We start from the raw sequence: 16,088 nt of genomic DNA, 5'->3' as shown, positions 1-16,088 counted from the left end.
TTTACATGCTGCCACTTGGCAGATTGATTCAGCATCTAAAGATCTCATTTCATTGGTGCTGCTAAACCACAACTCCCTGTCTATAAAACCTCCTGACCTCTTTAAAAACCTCTAAAAGGATATCAAATGCTGGATGTTACAAAATAATACATAATAATGATAATATCATTTGGGTCAGTTTTAGAGACACATTTGCTAATATTCTGTAAAGCTTAATGCTAGATGTTTAGGAGTTTATCTTTAAATCCAGAGTAACTTTTGATCAACGTGAAAAAGTTATTTTTTTAATTAACTTTGGATGGTTTCAAAAATGAGATAATTTTATCCTTCTCAAAAAACGTTATTCAAGAATCAACTACACTCTTTACCTTTTTAAACAATAAAGCATGTTCACACCTTAAAGTTACACAGAAAGCTGCCGGACGGTTTAACCTTCATGAAAGATCCTTAACTAATTTAGATCTGAATTTAGGACCACATCTAAGACTTCTGGAAACCTCTGCTGCCTGTAAAGGCTCCTCTATCTGACACTTAGACCTTCATCATCATCACAACCATCATCATCCTCATCACCACCATCATCACCATCATCACCACCACCACCACCATCATCATCACACAGGCAGAACTGCTGAACTCAGTGAATATTTATTAACAAAGAGGAGGAACCAGAAAATAGATTTACACTCATTACTACCAGGTGAAAAAACCTTTTTGGAACAAATCCCGGTGCCACACCTCACGTTTCATTACAACAAGTAGATCGTTCTTAGAAAGAAATTAGAAAAAGTGACAGTTTGAAAAAAATACACTGTTTCATGAAGTTAGAGACGCAGTCAAATATTGACTAATTAATTGTACTTTTCATACCAATATAAAACGTTATACATCTATAAAAAAGGTAAAAAAAAAAGAAAGCTTATTTACAGCACTAAAAAAAAATTAGATTTTTATTTGATGATTCACAAAGTGAAACCAGCGGCTCACAGCTGATTGGTTCTTCTGAGTGAGAACGGCTGTGACTGAGTTAAGGCTGATTGGTGAGCAGAGGTAGGAGGCGGGATGAGGAAGGGGGGAGGAGGGGGTGAACACCTGGAAGGAGCCATGTGGGGTGAGGAGATGGGGGTGTCACAGGAGGAAGTGGGGGTGGAGGGTCCCGATGTGACGGTGCTGCGACTCAGAGGGTGTGCGGTCCGGTGAGGTTTGGTGGTGAGGGACAGCGGCTGCAGCTGCTCGCCGTACGGTGACGCTTGTCCGCCGTAGGACGAGTGTGTGTGCTCGGTGTGCGTCGGGGCTGGAGCGGCGGGCGAGGCCAGAGCCGTGGTGGGTGTCGCCGGGGAGTCCAGCGAAGAGGCGGGGCTAGCCTGGGACAGGTGTGTGTGCCTCATGTGGGAGATGGTGTGCGGCTGTGTCAGGTGGGAGCGGGGGTGTGTGTGTGCGGTCTGTGTGAGCAGAGTGAGTGTGTGAGGCGTCTCCTCTCGAGGTCTCTTCAGCTGGGGGGGGAAATCTTCTTCATCTGAGGAACACACAAGCACAAAGTCATAAGGATGAAATCTTATTCCTGATTGGTCCAGGAAAAGACTGAAATCAACAAGGACAGGTATACGAGACAGGTACAACTCTTTCTGGAGTATGTATTTACTACATCAAAGCATCCTCTTACCTTCAAACTGAGTCTCACTCTTCGCCCTCTTCCTCTTCTTCTTTTTACCCTGCACACAAACCAACATGTTACCTCAGCGAGGCTGCAAACATGTAGCAGAGCTGTAAACAGGTAGCAACATGTAGCAGTGCTGTAAACATGTAGCAGTGCTGTAAACATGTATCAGTGCTGTAAACATGTAGCAGTGCTGTAAACATGTAGCAGTGCTGTAAACATGTAGCAGTGCTGTAAACATTTAACATGTAAACATGTAGCAGTGCTGTAAACATGTATCAGTGCTGTAAACATGTAGCAGTGCTGTAAACATGTAGCAGTGCTGTAAACATGTAGCAGTGCTGTAAACATTTAGAAGTGCTGTACAATCAGTGCTGTAAACATGTAGCAGTGCTGTAAACATGTATCAGTGCTGTAAACATGTATCAGTGCTGTAAACATGTAGCAGTGCTGTAAACATTTAGAAGTGCTGTAAACATTTAGAAGTGCTGTAAACATGTATCAGTGCTGTAAACATGTATCAGTGCTGTAAACATGTATCAGTGCTGTAAACATGTATCAGTGCTGTAAACATGTACTCACGTAGTTATCTCTGGCTGACCAGCCGGGGTAAAGTTTGGAGTGGAGGAGTCTCTCCTTACGAGCCAGTTCGTAATATTTGGCTTGTTCCTCTTTGGACAGAGAATGCCACTGTGGACAGGAAACATCTCAGGGTCAGTTAACACATCTGGACAGGTCTCACACACACACATCTGGACAGGTCACACACACAGGTCACACACACACACACACACACACACACACACACACACACACACACACACACACACACACACACACACACACACACACACACACACACACACACACACACACACACACACACTCACCCTCTGACCCAGGATCTGGTTGATGGTGGCGCTCTCCTTCACTTTGCACTGAGCCACCACTTTGGGCCGCTCCTCCCTCATGTACAGCATGAAGGCGTTCAGAGGCTTCTTGATGTGAGGCTTCTTCTCCTCCTCTCTGTTCTGCTGGACGTCCGGCATCGAGCGTCTACAGGAACAAGTTACCATCGTGTTCAGACAATACATATAGAACCAATCAGATACAGTTTATATTATGTTAGTGCATATAGAATAATACTAGACACAGATACAGTTTATATTATGTTAGTGCATATAGAATAATACTAGACACAGATACAGTTTATATTATGTTAGTGCATATAGAATAATACTAGACACAGATACAGTTTATATTATGTTAGTGCATATAGAATAATACTAGACACAGATACAGTTTATATTATGTTAGTGCATATAGAATAATACTAGACACAGATACAGTTTATATTATGTTAGTGCATATAGAATAATACTAGACACAGATACAGTTTATATTATGTTAGTGCATATAGAATAATACTAGACACAGATACAGTTTATATTATGTTAGTGCATATAGAATAATACTAGACACAGATACAGTTTATATTATGTTAGTGCATATAGAATAATACTAGACACAGATACAGTTTATATTATGTTAGTGCATATAGAATAATACTAGACACAGATATAGTTTATATTATGTTAGTGCATATAGAATAATACTAGACACAGATACAGTTTATATTATGTTAGTGCATATAGAATAATACTAGACACAGATACAGTTTATATTATATCAGTGCATATAGAATAATACTAGACACAGATACAGTTTATATTATGTTAGTGCATATATAATACTAGACACAGATACAGTTTATATTATGTTAGTGCATATAGAATAATACTAGACACAGATACAGTTTATATTATGTTAGTGCATATAGAATAATACTAGACACAGATATAGTTTATATTATGTTAGTGCATATAGAATAATACTAGACACAGATACAGTTTATATTATGTTAGTGCATATAGAATAATACTAGACACAGATATAGTTTATATTATATCAGTGCATATAGAATAATACTAAACACAGATATAGTTTATATTATATCAGTGCATATAGAATAATACTAGACACAGATATAGTTTATATTATATCAGTGCATATAGAATAATACTAAACACAGATATAGTTTATATTATATCAGTGCATATAGAATAATACTAAACACAGATATAGTTTATATTATATCAGTGCATATAGAATAATACTAGACACAGATATAGTTTATATTATATCAGTGCATATAGAATAATACTAAACACAGATATAGTTTATATTATATCAGTGCATATAGAATAATACTAAACACAGATATAGTTTATATTATATCAGTGCATATAGAATAATACTAAACACAGATATAGTTTATATTATATCAGTGCATATAGAATAATACTAAACACAGATATAGTTTGTTATTATGTTAATGAGCTGACGTGTGTCGTCTGTGCTCTGATACGGAGCAGTAAAAGCAGTCAGTAACAGTAGAAACAAGTTGTTACCCCGGCTGGCTGCTGCCTCCAGGCTCCTGCTTCACCCCCGAGGGGAGGAAGGGGGGGTGGGGGACGGAGGACTGGGGGGTCGACACCAGACGTGGAGAGAAGTTACCCGACACCAGGCTGCCAACCAAACACAGGTCAAAGGTCAACGTTTGCTTTTTCTCTCGGAAAAACAAAAGCTTAAAGGTTCTGTTATTTCAAAGCTCCAGACGTTTAGCCACGCCCCCTTTGATCAACAGGGACCACGATTGGTCGATATGAAAATAGTGACACCATCTTTACAAACAGTGTGATGAAAAACAGGAGTTACCTGGACATGGAGGCGTTCATAGCCAGAGCAGCTGGGGAGAAGCCTCCTGCCAGAGGATACATGGTCTGTCCCTGTCTGCATGGACACAAAGACAGACAGACAGACTGTCAGACAGACACTAACGGACCCGTCTGTCCTCATCCACACAGTGATGAAGAGTTTACTCACAGCCATCCCAGAGGGTGAGGGATCTGAGCCACGCCTCCAGGAGACACCGGGTAGCAGGCGGTCCTCGACATACCTGCTCAGGTGAGATACACTCAGAAGTCAGTTATGTTCATCTGGGTTCAGGTGGATCTGGTGGAGCTCCTCATGATGAAGGAGGGCTGAGACTCACCTGGGTCGGGGGAGAAGCCAGGTGAGGCCCTCTGAGGGGAGAAGGCCTCTGGGCTGTATGACAGCAGAGGGTGGAGGTGGGTCATGTGAGGGTGCTGCACCACCGGCACGTTGTTAGACTGGAGACACACAGAAACACAGAACAGTGGTGTTAGGCCTCCACCAGGTGGTAGCGTGCCCTCTTTTACCTTGAGTAAGTGTGAGTCACTTAATAACAACAGACAACCGGACAGACAGGAAGTCACTGAGCCAACCAATAGAACCTCCTTAAATAAGTAAATAAACACAGTATGAAGAGGTGAACAGATAACAGACCAATAGAACCTCCTACACTACACCACCCTAATACTGTCTTTGTATCCTTAAATATCTTCCAAGCCCTCATTCATTAAATACCACCAGTGAGGGGTCATTCAAAATAAAAGCTGATTTATTGAGTTTTTACCCGTGTCTCCACTGGACACTAACTTTTATTAAAGGAAGGTTAATATTCCAGGAAGTCCATAACCTTAAACTGATAACATTCACGTGTGTTCATATCTTCCCTTCAGGAATCACGAGAGGTTTATCTGTCAGATCAGAGGTAATTATCCGTATCACAACATGTGAAGGAGCTTCATCAGTGACGAGACTAAAAGCTTCATGTATATACAAGTTCACACATATATACACATTACAGTCATTTAGCAGACGCGTTTATCCAAAGGCTGAAGTGTCTTGCCCAAGGACACATTGACATGGACTGCCGAAGCCGGGTATCGAACCGCTGATCCTCTGATTGGAGGTTCGACTGACATTACACATAACTTAATTTCTGAACTTATTTGTCTGGTTTTCTTTGTATGTATGGATTACTTGGGTTGTTACCGACATCTGGTGAAAATATCATGTCAATAGCACCTTTAGAAATATATTTACTGAGAAAAAAAGTGACGTGTCATACTTATGTATGTATGTATATATATATGGCGCCGCGCGAGTGGCTGCCTCTTACAGCAGCTCCTGCTCACCTGTGAGCTTTTTCCTTTAAATTGTGTTTTTTTTGTTACTTTTTTTTTTACTTATTTAATTTTTGTAAACATTTTGCACTATGGCAGCGAGACTCGTAGACTTTCACGTGGTCTACCTGCACTTTTCTGCACTTTTCACCTCCGTGCCCGGAGTCTCAGCCCGCAGCCATGGCCCCCTTTGTTTACAGCAGGGGTCAGCTGTTAGCGCTCCGGGACACGGCGCCGCTGCTGCCGGAGGAGAGACCCGAGGTTCCCCGTGAGCTGAGGAGGAGGAGACGGGGATGCCGTGCTGGGGCAGAACGTCACGCCAGGAGCAGACGTTTTAAACCCGTCCTCCCCTCCATCATCATGGGAAACGTACGGTCTCTCCCCAACAAGATGGACGAGTTATCAGCACTGACTCGCCATCAGAGGGAATACCGGGAGTGTAGCGTCATGGTGTTCACGGAGACATGGCTCACGGAGATGACTCCGGACACCAACGCTGCTCTGGACGGGTTCCGCATCATCCGGGCAGACAGGACAGCGGAGAGCGGTAAGAGGAAGGGAGGAGGCCTGGCAGTGTTTGTGAATGATAGATGGTGTAACTCTGGACACATCACTGTCAAAGAGCAGACCTGTACAGAGGACATTGAGCTGTTGGCCGTTAGCATGAGGCCGGTATATTTACCGAGGGAATTCTCGCACGTTATCACAATAGCTGCGTATATTCCCCCCTCTGCTGACGGAGAAGCGGCCTGTGACGTCATACACTCGGCGACAAGCAGGCTGCTGACACAACATCCCAATGCCCTCCTCCTCCTCTCTGGTGACTTTAACCATGCCCCTCCGTCCTCCACTCTGCCCACCTTCACCCAGTACATCACCTGCCCACCAGAGACAACAGAACCCTGGACCTGCTGTATGCCAACACCAAGGAGGCATACACCTCATCACCCCTCCCTCCCCTGGGAAGATCTGATCACAACCTGGTGCACCTCCGGCCTGTGTACAAACCTCTTGTGCACAGGCAGCCAGCTGTGACCCGCACAGTCAAAAGATGGTCCGATGAAGCCGAGGAGGCTCTTAAGGACTGTTTCGACTCGACTGTGTGGGAAGTGTTCAGTGATGCCCATGGGGAGGACATCGAGGGTCTCACAGACACCATAACGGACTACATTAACTTTTGTGTGGAGAACACCGTACCCACCAGGACTGTACGGTGTTTTTCCAACAGCAAACCCTGGATCACTCCTGAGATAAAGACCCTCTTCAAGGAGAAGAAGAGGGTCTTTAGATCAGGAAACAAGGAGGAGCTGAGGACTGTGCAGAGGGAGCTGAGGAGGAAGATAAGGGAAGAGAAAAACAGTCTACAGGACGAAGATGGAGGATCAGCTGCAGCAGAACAACATCAGCGGAGTCTGGAAGAGCCTCAAGGCCATGTCTGGCCACAAGGGGCCCAACCAACAGCCTGTGGGGGACCAACAGTGGGTGAATGATCTGAACTCATTCTTTAATAGATTTGCTCAGCCAAAGCACTGTGAGCACTGTGAGAGTCATGTTCTTCGACTTCTCCAGTGCCTTCAACACCATCCAGCCTTTGCTTCTGAGGGACAAGCTGGAGCAGACCGGGGTGGACCACCACCTCACTGCGTGGATCCTGGACTACCTCACCAACCGTCCACAGTATGTGAGGATAGGGGAGTGTGAGTCAGACCTGGTGTCCTGCAGCACGGGGGCCCCACAAGGAACCGTTCTGGCTCCATTCCTCTTCTCCATCTACACATCAGACTTCACATACAACTCTGCTACCTGCCACCTGCTAAAGTTCTCTGATGACTCTGCATCGTCACCTCATCTCCGCCGGCGATGAGAGGGAATACAGAGAACTGAACCAGGACTTCATAGGATGGTGCCGGCGGAACCGCCTCCAGATCAACTCTGGTAAAACCAAAGAGCTGGTGGTGGACTTCCGCCGGGGAAAACACTGTCCTCCGGAACCAGTGAACATCCAGGGACAGGACATTGAGATTGTGCAATCTTATAAGTACCTGGGTGTTCACTTGAACAATAAACTGGACTGGACTAATCATTCAAATGCACTCTATAAAAAGGGTCAGAGCAGACTGTATCTGCTGAGGAGACTGAGGTCTTTTGGAGTGCAGGGAGCACTCCTGAAGACCTTTTTCAACTCCGTGGTGGCATCAGCCATCTTTTATGCAGTGGTCTGCTGGAGCAGCAGCATCTCAGCAGCAGACAGGAAGAGACTGAACAAGCTTGTCAGGAAGGCCAGCAGTGTGCTGGGGTGTCCACTGGATACGGTGGAGGTGGTGGGAGACAGGAGGGTGATGGCCAAGCTGTCATCCCTGATGAACAACACCTCTCACCCCATGCAGGACACCCTGGCAGCTCTGTGCAGCTCCTTCACCACCGGCTGCTTCACCCCCGGTGGTGAAGGAGAGGTACCGCAGGTCCTTCCTTCCTGCTGCTGTCAGGCTGCACAACCAACTCTGCTCCCAGCAGACCGCATGACACATGACAATAATAACATGACAATAGAAACCTGTGCAATACATTACACATTACACTGTGCAATAATAGTTAAAAAAAGTTAAAAATAGTTAAAATAGTTGTTGTTTTTTTCTCTGTCTGTAAATATAATATTTCAGTTATTGTTGTTTTTTTTCTACTGTTTTTTTTTTATTGCTTATTTATAATACTTGTTTTATTTTATTTTTATTTTTCATTTTTTGCTTGTCTTCTTCTACTATGTCTCTTGTGTGCACTTTACTCTACGCTGTTGTAAGTCTGCAAATTTCCCTGCTGCGGGACTAATAAAGGATTATCTTATCTTATCTTATATACACACACACACACACACACACACACACACACACACACACACACACACACACACACACACACACACACTGAGCTTCCTGTCTTCTGCTCTTCTTATAATAATTAATTAAGCCTTTATTAGTCCCACAATGGGGAAATTCGGTTCTCTGCATTTGACCCATCCCTGAGGAGCAGTGGGCTGCAATGAAGCGCCCGGGGAGCAATTTTGGGGTTAGGTGTCTCGCTCAAGGACACCTCGGCATGTTGCCTGTAGAGGGGTTCAAACCACCGACCTTGTGGTTGCGGGTCAAGCGCTCTACCTCATGTGCCACAGCCGCCTGGTTTCTGCATGTGTGTGTGTGTGTGTGTGTGTGTGTGTGTGTGTGTGTGTGTGTGTGTGTGTGTGTGTGTGTGTGTGTGTGTGTGTGTGTGTGTGTGTGTGCCTCACCAGGTGAGTCGGCGTAGCAGTGTCTCTGACAGAAGTTCTTCCGGGGACGTCCAGCAGAGGCCACTGAAAGGGCAGATACTGTGGACAGAGAGGAGGGTCCATCAAACATTGGACCGTTCAAACACAGTGCCATATATATACACATATATATACACACACACATATATATATATATATATACATACAAACACATATACATATATATATATATATATATATATATATATATATATATATATATATATATATGGGGCGGCTGTGGCGTAGTGTGTACACATACACATATATATACATACAAACACATATATATATATATATATATATATATATATGGGGCGGCTGTGGCGTAGTGTGTACACATACACATATATATATATACATACACATATATACATATATATACACACATACACATATATACACATATATATATATATATATATATATACACACACATATATATACACACATATGTATTATATACACACATATATATACACACATATATATATATATATACACACATATATATATGTATTATATACGCTAATGACACACACACACAGTGTGTGTGTCATTAGCGTACATGAGATATGGAATCTTGTCATATTTTATCATTGCTGCTAATGGGAGTAAGATTGAAATATCAGAGGTCCCAGAATCGACCCTTGCGGATCTCCAAATGTTCTACTAGGACCATAAGAGACCAAACCAGTGTTCAGTCTGTCTATTAATAAATATGATCAACTGTATCAGTTAAGGTCCAATAACACAAAGACTCTAGCAGAATCTGTGAGTGGATTCAAGTCATTCAGATTCCCTCGGTTCTGTGGTGGAACATGAATCCAAACCAGAAGATGCTAAAGTTGTTATGTAGAGTTGTCTTAAAGGATGTATAAAATGTCCATTAATGACAGAACCTCTGGAGATGAGGAGAGAGATGTTCCACTCACGTCCACTCCTGAAAATGACCTTTTATGAAGCGTTCTTCTACTTAATGAAGTTACACCATGGACATGATCATATGGACCAACAGACCACAAGGACTCAGTCCTACCTAACAGGAACCCACAGATAAAATCACGGAGCCTCCTTCGGGTTCCTCAAAGAACAAACAGGAACCACTGCTGAACCGGGAAACAGTCACATAACAGTCGGCTCAGAGAACAAGAGCTGCCATGTTGAACTGCTTTATCCTCCAGATTCACTCAACAATACCCCCCCCCCCCCCCACACACACACACACACACAGTGAGCACGCACGCACACACACACACACACACGAAACCCTGTTCTGTAGAAACACACACACAGTAAATCCCCCACTCTTAGGAAGCTCTGGCTGAGAGAGCTAACTGGATCCAGCTGTTAGAAATACCAGAGGAATCAATGCGCGCGCGCACACACACACACACACACACACACACACACACACACACACACACACACACACACACACACACACACACACACACACACACACACACACACACACACACACACACACACACACACACAAGCTATTTGTAACAAAAGGCAGCTATAGCAAGTGTCATCAGTGTGAAAATAGAAATAGTCCTGTCTGACTACATGAGGACATAAACAGACAGTATTATGGCTCAGCTAGCGACAACTTATTTACTTTAACTTGACTTCAGACTGGGAGGCGCGTGTCTCCCTCTCCCTCTCCCTCTTCCTCCTCCTCCACTCTTCCTTCCATAAACACACCTCAGGCTCTCACTGAGGAGGGTGATGAGGACACAAGGTCTCATTGTGTGAAGAGAAATGTGAGGGAGGAGACCTGTGTTGTCTGGAGGCAACGAGCAGTCTGAGCTACCAATCAGTGGAAATGTGCGTGTGCGTGTGTGCGTGGCCACAGGCAGTGTGTTAGGTATCATGGTCCCCCCCCCCATGCATTAGGACCATTCCCACTCTGCTAATGACAACAATGGCCCACTAACAGTGGAATGCAGGTGTGTGTGTGTGTGTGTGTGTGTGTGTGTGTGTGTGTGTGTGTGGGTTGGGCTGTGTGTTTAGTCGACATGTGTGTCTGGTTAAATCCACAGCGACAGACTTTCAAAACAAACCAGAGAAGGAGAAGAAACCACAAACCTGAGTCCCTGAGTCATCACCTCCATGCTTCCTGTTCCCCTACAGGAGTCTGTATTTAGAAAAGACTTATTTTATGGAAGGCCTAAAGTCAAACGTCTTCTCACGCCAACGTCACGTTAACGTCCCTCTGATGGAAATACCTCCTCTTCACTGGAACCAGAACTCTGCTGCTGTTTAACTTCACATAAAGACCACACCCCTCTATAGAAACACGTCACACCCGCTCAGTCCTGCAGCTACAGCAGCGCGGCTACAGCTACAGCAGCGCGGCTACAGCTACAGCAGCACGGCTACAGCAGCACAGTTACAGCAGCGCGGCTACAGCAGCGCGGCTACAGCTACAGCAGCACGGCTACAGCAGCACGGCTACAGCAGCACGGTTACAGCAGCGCGGCTACAGCTACAGCAGCACGGCTACAGCAGCACGGTTACAGCTACAGCAGCGCGGCTACAGCTACAGCAGCGCGGCTACAGCAGCACGGCTACAGCAGCACGGCTACAGCTACAGCAGCGCGGCTACAGCAGCGCGGCTACAGCTACAGCAGCACGGCTACAGCAGCACGGCTACAGCAGCTTCAAATCAAACGACACAGCAAACGACACACATGACATAACGGCGGATACGACGTACCGTCCTGCCGCTTGGTGGGAGAGCTCCGTTGGCGAGGTAGGGACTGCAGAGGTTTCCCAGGTCTGGGATCATGAAGAAGGGATATCCAACATAGGTAGAGGGCTGGAAGAGACCTCCGTCCTGCTGCCTCCTCAGGGCTGAGAAACAAGGTCCACATGAGCAGAGAGAGCATCAGATCAGGTTCCTCATCCAGGGAGGGTAGCTGGGGGGAGTGTTTCATGCTAGCTAGCCTAACCAACTAGTGTGTGTTTCATGTAATCTAGCCTAACCAACTAGTGTGTGTTTCATGTTAACTAGCCTAACCAACTAGTGTGTGTTTCATGTTAACTAGCCTAACCAACTAGTGTGAGTGCTTCATGCTAGCTAGCCTAACCAACTAGTGTGAGTGCTTCATGCTAGCTAGCCTAACCAACTAGTGTGAGTGCTTCATGCTAGCTAGCCTAACCAACTAGTGTGAGTGCTTCATGCTAGCTAGCCTAACCAACTCAAACAAACTAAACTCTGAGAACAGTAACATTAATTAAAAAAGGAATGAATTATTAATGAGACACTTAAATAAATGTAAAAGAGTGACGTTACCTTCCTGAATCAGACGACTGTGTCTGATTCTGCTCTCCAGATCTGGATTGGTCCTGGACCGTCTGTCTGCCTGCACACACACACACACACACACACGCACACACACACACACACATTAAAACAAAGCACACACACACACACACACACACACACACACACACACACACACACACACACACACACACACACACACACACACACACACACACACACACACACACTGTGACTGCAGCAGTAGAACAGCAAGTAGAAACAACCCAGGTAGACACACCACAGGTAGAAACACTACAGGTAGAAGTTCTACAGGTAGAAACAACACAGGTAGAAGTTCTACAGGTAGAAACAACACAGGTAGAAGTTCTACAGGTAGAAGTTCTACAGGTAGAAACACCACAGGTAGAAACACCACAGGTAAACACACCACAGGTAGAAGTTCTACAGGTAGAAGGACTACAGGTACAGGTACTACAGGTAGAAGGACCACAGGTAGAAGGACTACAGGTACAGGTACTACAGGTAGAAGGACTACAGGTACAGGTACTACAGGTACAGGTACTACAGGTAGAGGTACTACAGGTAGAAGGACTACAGGTAGAGGTACCACAGGTAGAAGGACTACAGGTACAGGTACTACAGGTAGAATGACTACAGGTAGAAGGACTACAGGTACAGGTACTACAGGTAGAAGGACCACAGGTAGAAGGACTACAGGTAGAAGGACCACAGGTAGAAGGACTACAGGTAGAAGGACTACAGGTAGAAGGACCACAGGTAGAAGGACTACAGGTAGAAGGACTACAGGTAGAAGGACTACAGGTAGAAGGACTACAGGTACAGGTACCACAGGTAGAAGGACTACAGGTAGAAGGACCACAGGTAGAAGGACTACAGGTAGAAGGACTACAGGTACAGGTACTACAGGTAGAAGGACTACAGGTACAGGTACTACAGGTAGGTACTACAGGTAGAAGGACCACAGGTAGAAGGACTACAGGTACAGGTACTACAGGTAGGTACTACAGGTAGAAGGACCACAGGTAGAAGGACTACAGGTACAGGTACTACAGGTAGAAGGACTACAGGTAGAAGGACTACAGGTACTACAGGTAGAAGGACTACAGGTACTACAGGTAGAAGGACTACAGGTACCACAGGTAGAAGGACTACAGGTAGAAGGAATACAGGTCCTACAGGTAGAAGGACTACAGGTAGAAGGACTACAGGTACAGGTACCACAGGTAGAAGGACTACAGGTAGAAGGACCACAGGTAGAAGGACTACAGGTAGAAGGACCACAGGTAGAAGGACTACAGGTAGAAGGACTACAGGTACAGGTACTACAGGTAGAAGGACTACAGGTACAGGTACTACAGGTAGGTACTACAGGTAGAAGGACCACAGGTAGAAGGACTACAGGTACAGGTACTACAGGTAGGTACTACAGGTAGAAGGACCACAGGTAGAAGGACTACAGGTACAGGTACTACAGGTAGAGGTACTACAGGTAGAAGGACTACAGGTACTACAGGTAGAAGGACCACAGGTAGAAGGACTACAGGTACTACAGGTAGAAGGACTACAGGTAGAAGGACCACAGGTAGAAGGACTACAGGTACAGGTACTACAGGTAGAAGGACTACAGGTACAGGTACCACAGGTAGAAGGACTACAGGTAGAAGGAATACAGGTACTACAGGTAGAAGGACCACAGGTAGAAGGACTACAGGTAGAAGGACCACAGGTAGAGGTACTACAGGTAGAAGGACTACAGGTAGAAGGAATACAGGTAGAAGGACTACAGGTACTACAGGTAGAAGGACCACAGGTAGAAGGACTACAGGTAGAAGGACTACAGGTACCTCTGAGTCGGAGCTGGACTCGGACTCGTTGACCAGAGAGGACTTGACGTCGTCCAGGTCTCGAGCAGACGACACGTTCCTCTTGTCCTCCTGCTCGCCTTCATCTTTAAACGAGATCAGCTCGTCGTTCGCTCCCAGGTCGTCCCCGGCTATCTGCGGCATAGTTAGCCTCGGAGCTAACATGAGCTAACGGGGGCTAACATGAGCTAACGGGGGCTAATATGAGCTAACACAGGCTAACGGGGGCTAACACAGGCTAACGGGGGCTAACACAGGCTAACGGGGGCTAACCCAGGCTAACGGGTGCTAACACAGGCTAACGGGGGCTAACACAGGCTAACAGGCTAACAGGCTAACGGGGGCTAACACAGGCTAACGGGGGCTAACCCAGGCTAACGGGGCTAACACAGGCTAACGGGGGCTAACACAGGCTAACGGGGGCTAACCCAGGCTAACGGGGGGCTAACCCAGGCTAACGGGGGGCTAACCCAGGCTAACGGGGGCTAACACAGGCTAACGGGGGGCTAACACAGGCTAACGGGGGGCTAACACAGGCTAACGGGGGCTAACACAGGCTAACCCAGGCTAACGGGGGCTAACCCAGGCTAACGGGGGCTAACACAGGCTAACGGGGGCTAACACAGGCTAACGGGTGCTAACACAGGCTAACCCAGGCTAACACAGGCTAACGGGAGTCACTGGTTGGGGTTGGTGAGCTCCAGCTCCTCCAGCAGTGTGTGCGGGGCTGCACGCAGGACAACGTTACACACACACGTTCTAACGTTCTAACGTGGTTCTGTGTCTTTAGTGCGTTAAAAACAGCTTAATGACGAGCTAACGAGCTAACTGCTGCGTTCACGGACACTGAGCCGTGAAGTCCTGAGAGAGACTAGTTATAGAAGAGACTAGTGATAGTAGAGAGACTAGTTATAGTAGAGACTAGTTATAGTAGAGACTAGTTATAGTAGAGACTAGTTATAGTAGAGACTAGTTATAGTAGAGAGACTAGTGATAGTAGAGACTAGTTATAGTAGAGAGACTAGTTATAGTAGAGAGACTAGTTATAGTAGAGACTAGTGATAGTAGAGAGACTAGTTATAGTAGAGAGACTAGTTATAGTAGAGACTAGTTATAGTAGAGACTAGTTATAGTAGAGAGACTAGTTATAGTAGAGACTAGTTATAGTAGAGAGACTAGTTATAGTAGAGACTAGTTATAGTAGAGACTAGTTATAGTAGAGACTAGTTATAGTAGAGACTAGTTATAGTAGAGAGAGTTATAGTAGAGATAGTAGAGACTAGTTATAGTAGAGAGACTAGTTATAGTAGAGACTAGTTATAGTAGAGACTAGTTATAGTAGAGACTAGTTATAGTAGAGACTAGTTATAGTAGAGAGACTAGTGATAGTAGAGACTAGTTATAGTAGAGAGACTAGTTATAGTAGAGACTAGTTATAGTAGAGACTAGTGATAGTAGAGACTAGTGATAGTAGAGACTAGTTATAGTAGAGAGACTAGTTATAGTAGAGACTAGTTATAGTAGAGACTAGTTATAGTAGAGACTAGTTATAGTAGAGACTAGTTATAGTAGAGAGACTAGTTATAGTAGAGACTAGTTATAGTAGAGAGACTAGTGATAGTAGAGAGACTAGTTATAGTAGAGAGACTAGTTATAGTAGAGAGACTAGTGATAGTAGAGACTAGTGATAGTAGAGAGACTAGTGATAGTATAGACTAGTTATAGTAGAGACTAGTGATAGTAGAGACTAGTGATAGTAGAGACTAGTTATAGTAGAGACTAGTGATAGTAGAGAGACTAGTTATAGTAGAGACTAGTGATAGTAGAGAGACTAGTTATA

The 16,088-nt window shown here is 45.0% G+C and overlaps 1 protein-coding gene across 1 annotated transcript; it reads right to left on the bottom strand.

The window, feature by feature from the left end:
* Positions 1-932: 932 nt before the first annotated feature.
* Positions 933-14,562, bottom strand: LOC129102375 (transcription factor 7-like 1-B). The gene is made up of 12 exons (XM_054612494.1): positions 14,231-14,562; positions 12,372-12,441; positions 11,793-11,929; positions 9,050-9,127; positions 4,773-4,890; positions 4,604-4,676; positions 4,436-4,510; positions 4,129-4,245; positions 2,548-2,713; positions 2,240-2,347; positions 1,664-1,712; positions 933-1,516 (listed from the first exon to the last, which is right to left on the bottom strand). Exons 1-12 carry the CDS (start codon positions 14,411-14,413, stop codon positions 984-986), a joined length of 1,707 nt encoding a protein of 568 aa, XP_054468469.1. The 5' UTR covers positions 14,414-14,562; the 3' UTR covers positions 933-983.
* Positions 14,563-16,088: the final 1,526 nt, after the last annotated feature.

Source organism: Anoplopoma fimbria, chromosome 14 (assembly GCF_027596085.1).
Source record: "Anoplopoma fimbria isolate UVic2021 breed Golden Eagle Sablefish chromosome 14, Afim_UVic_2022, whole genome shotgun sequence".
Classification (NCBI taxonomy): domain Eukaryota; kingdom Metazoa; phylum Chordata; class Actinopteri; order Perciformes; family Anoplopomatidae; genus Anoplopoma; species Anoplopoma fimbria.
The sequence above is the reverse complement of the archived record's forward strand: the minus strand, read 5'-3'. Positions and strand labels throughout refer to the sequence as shown.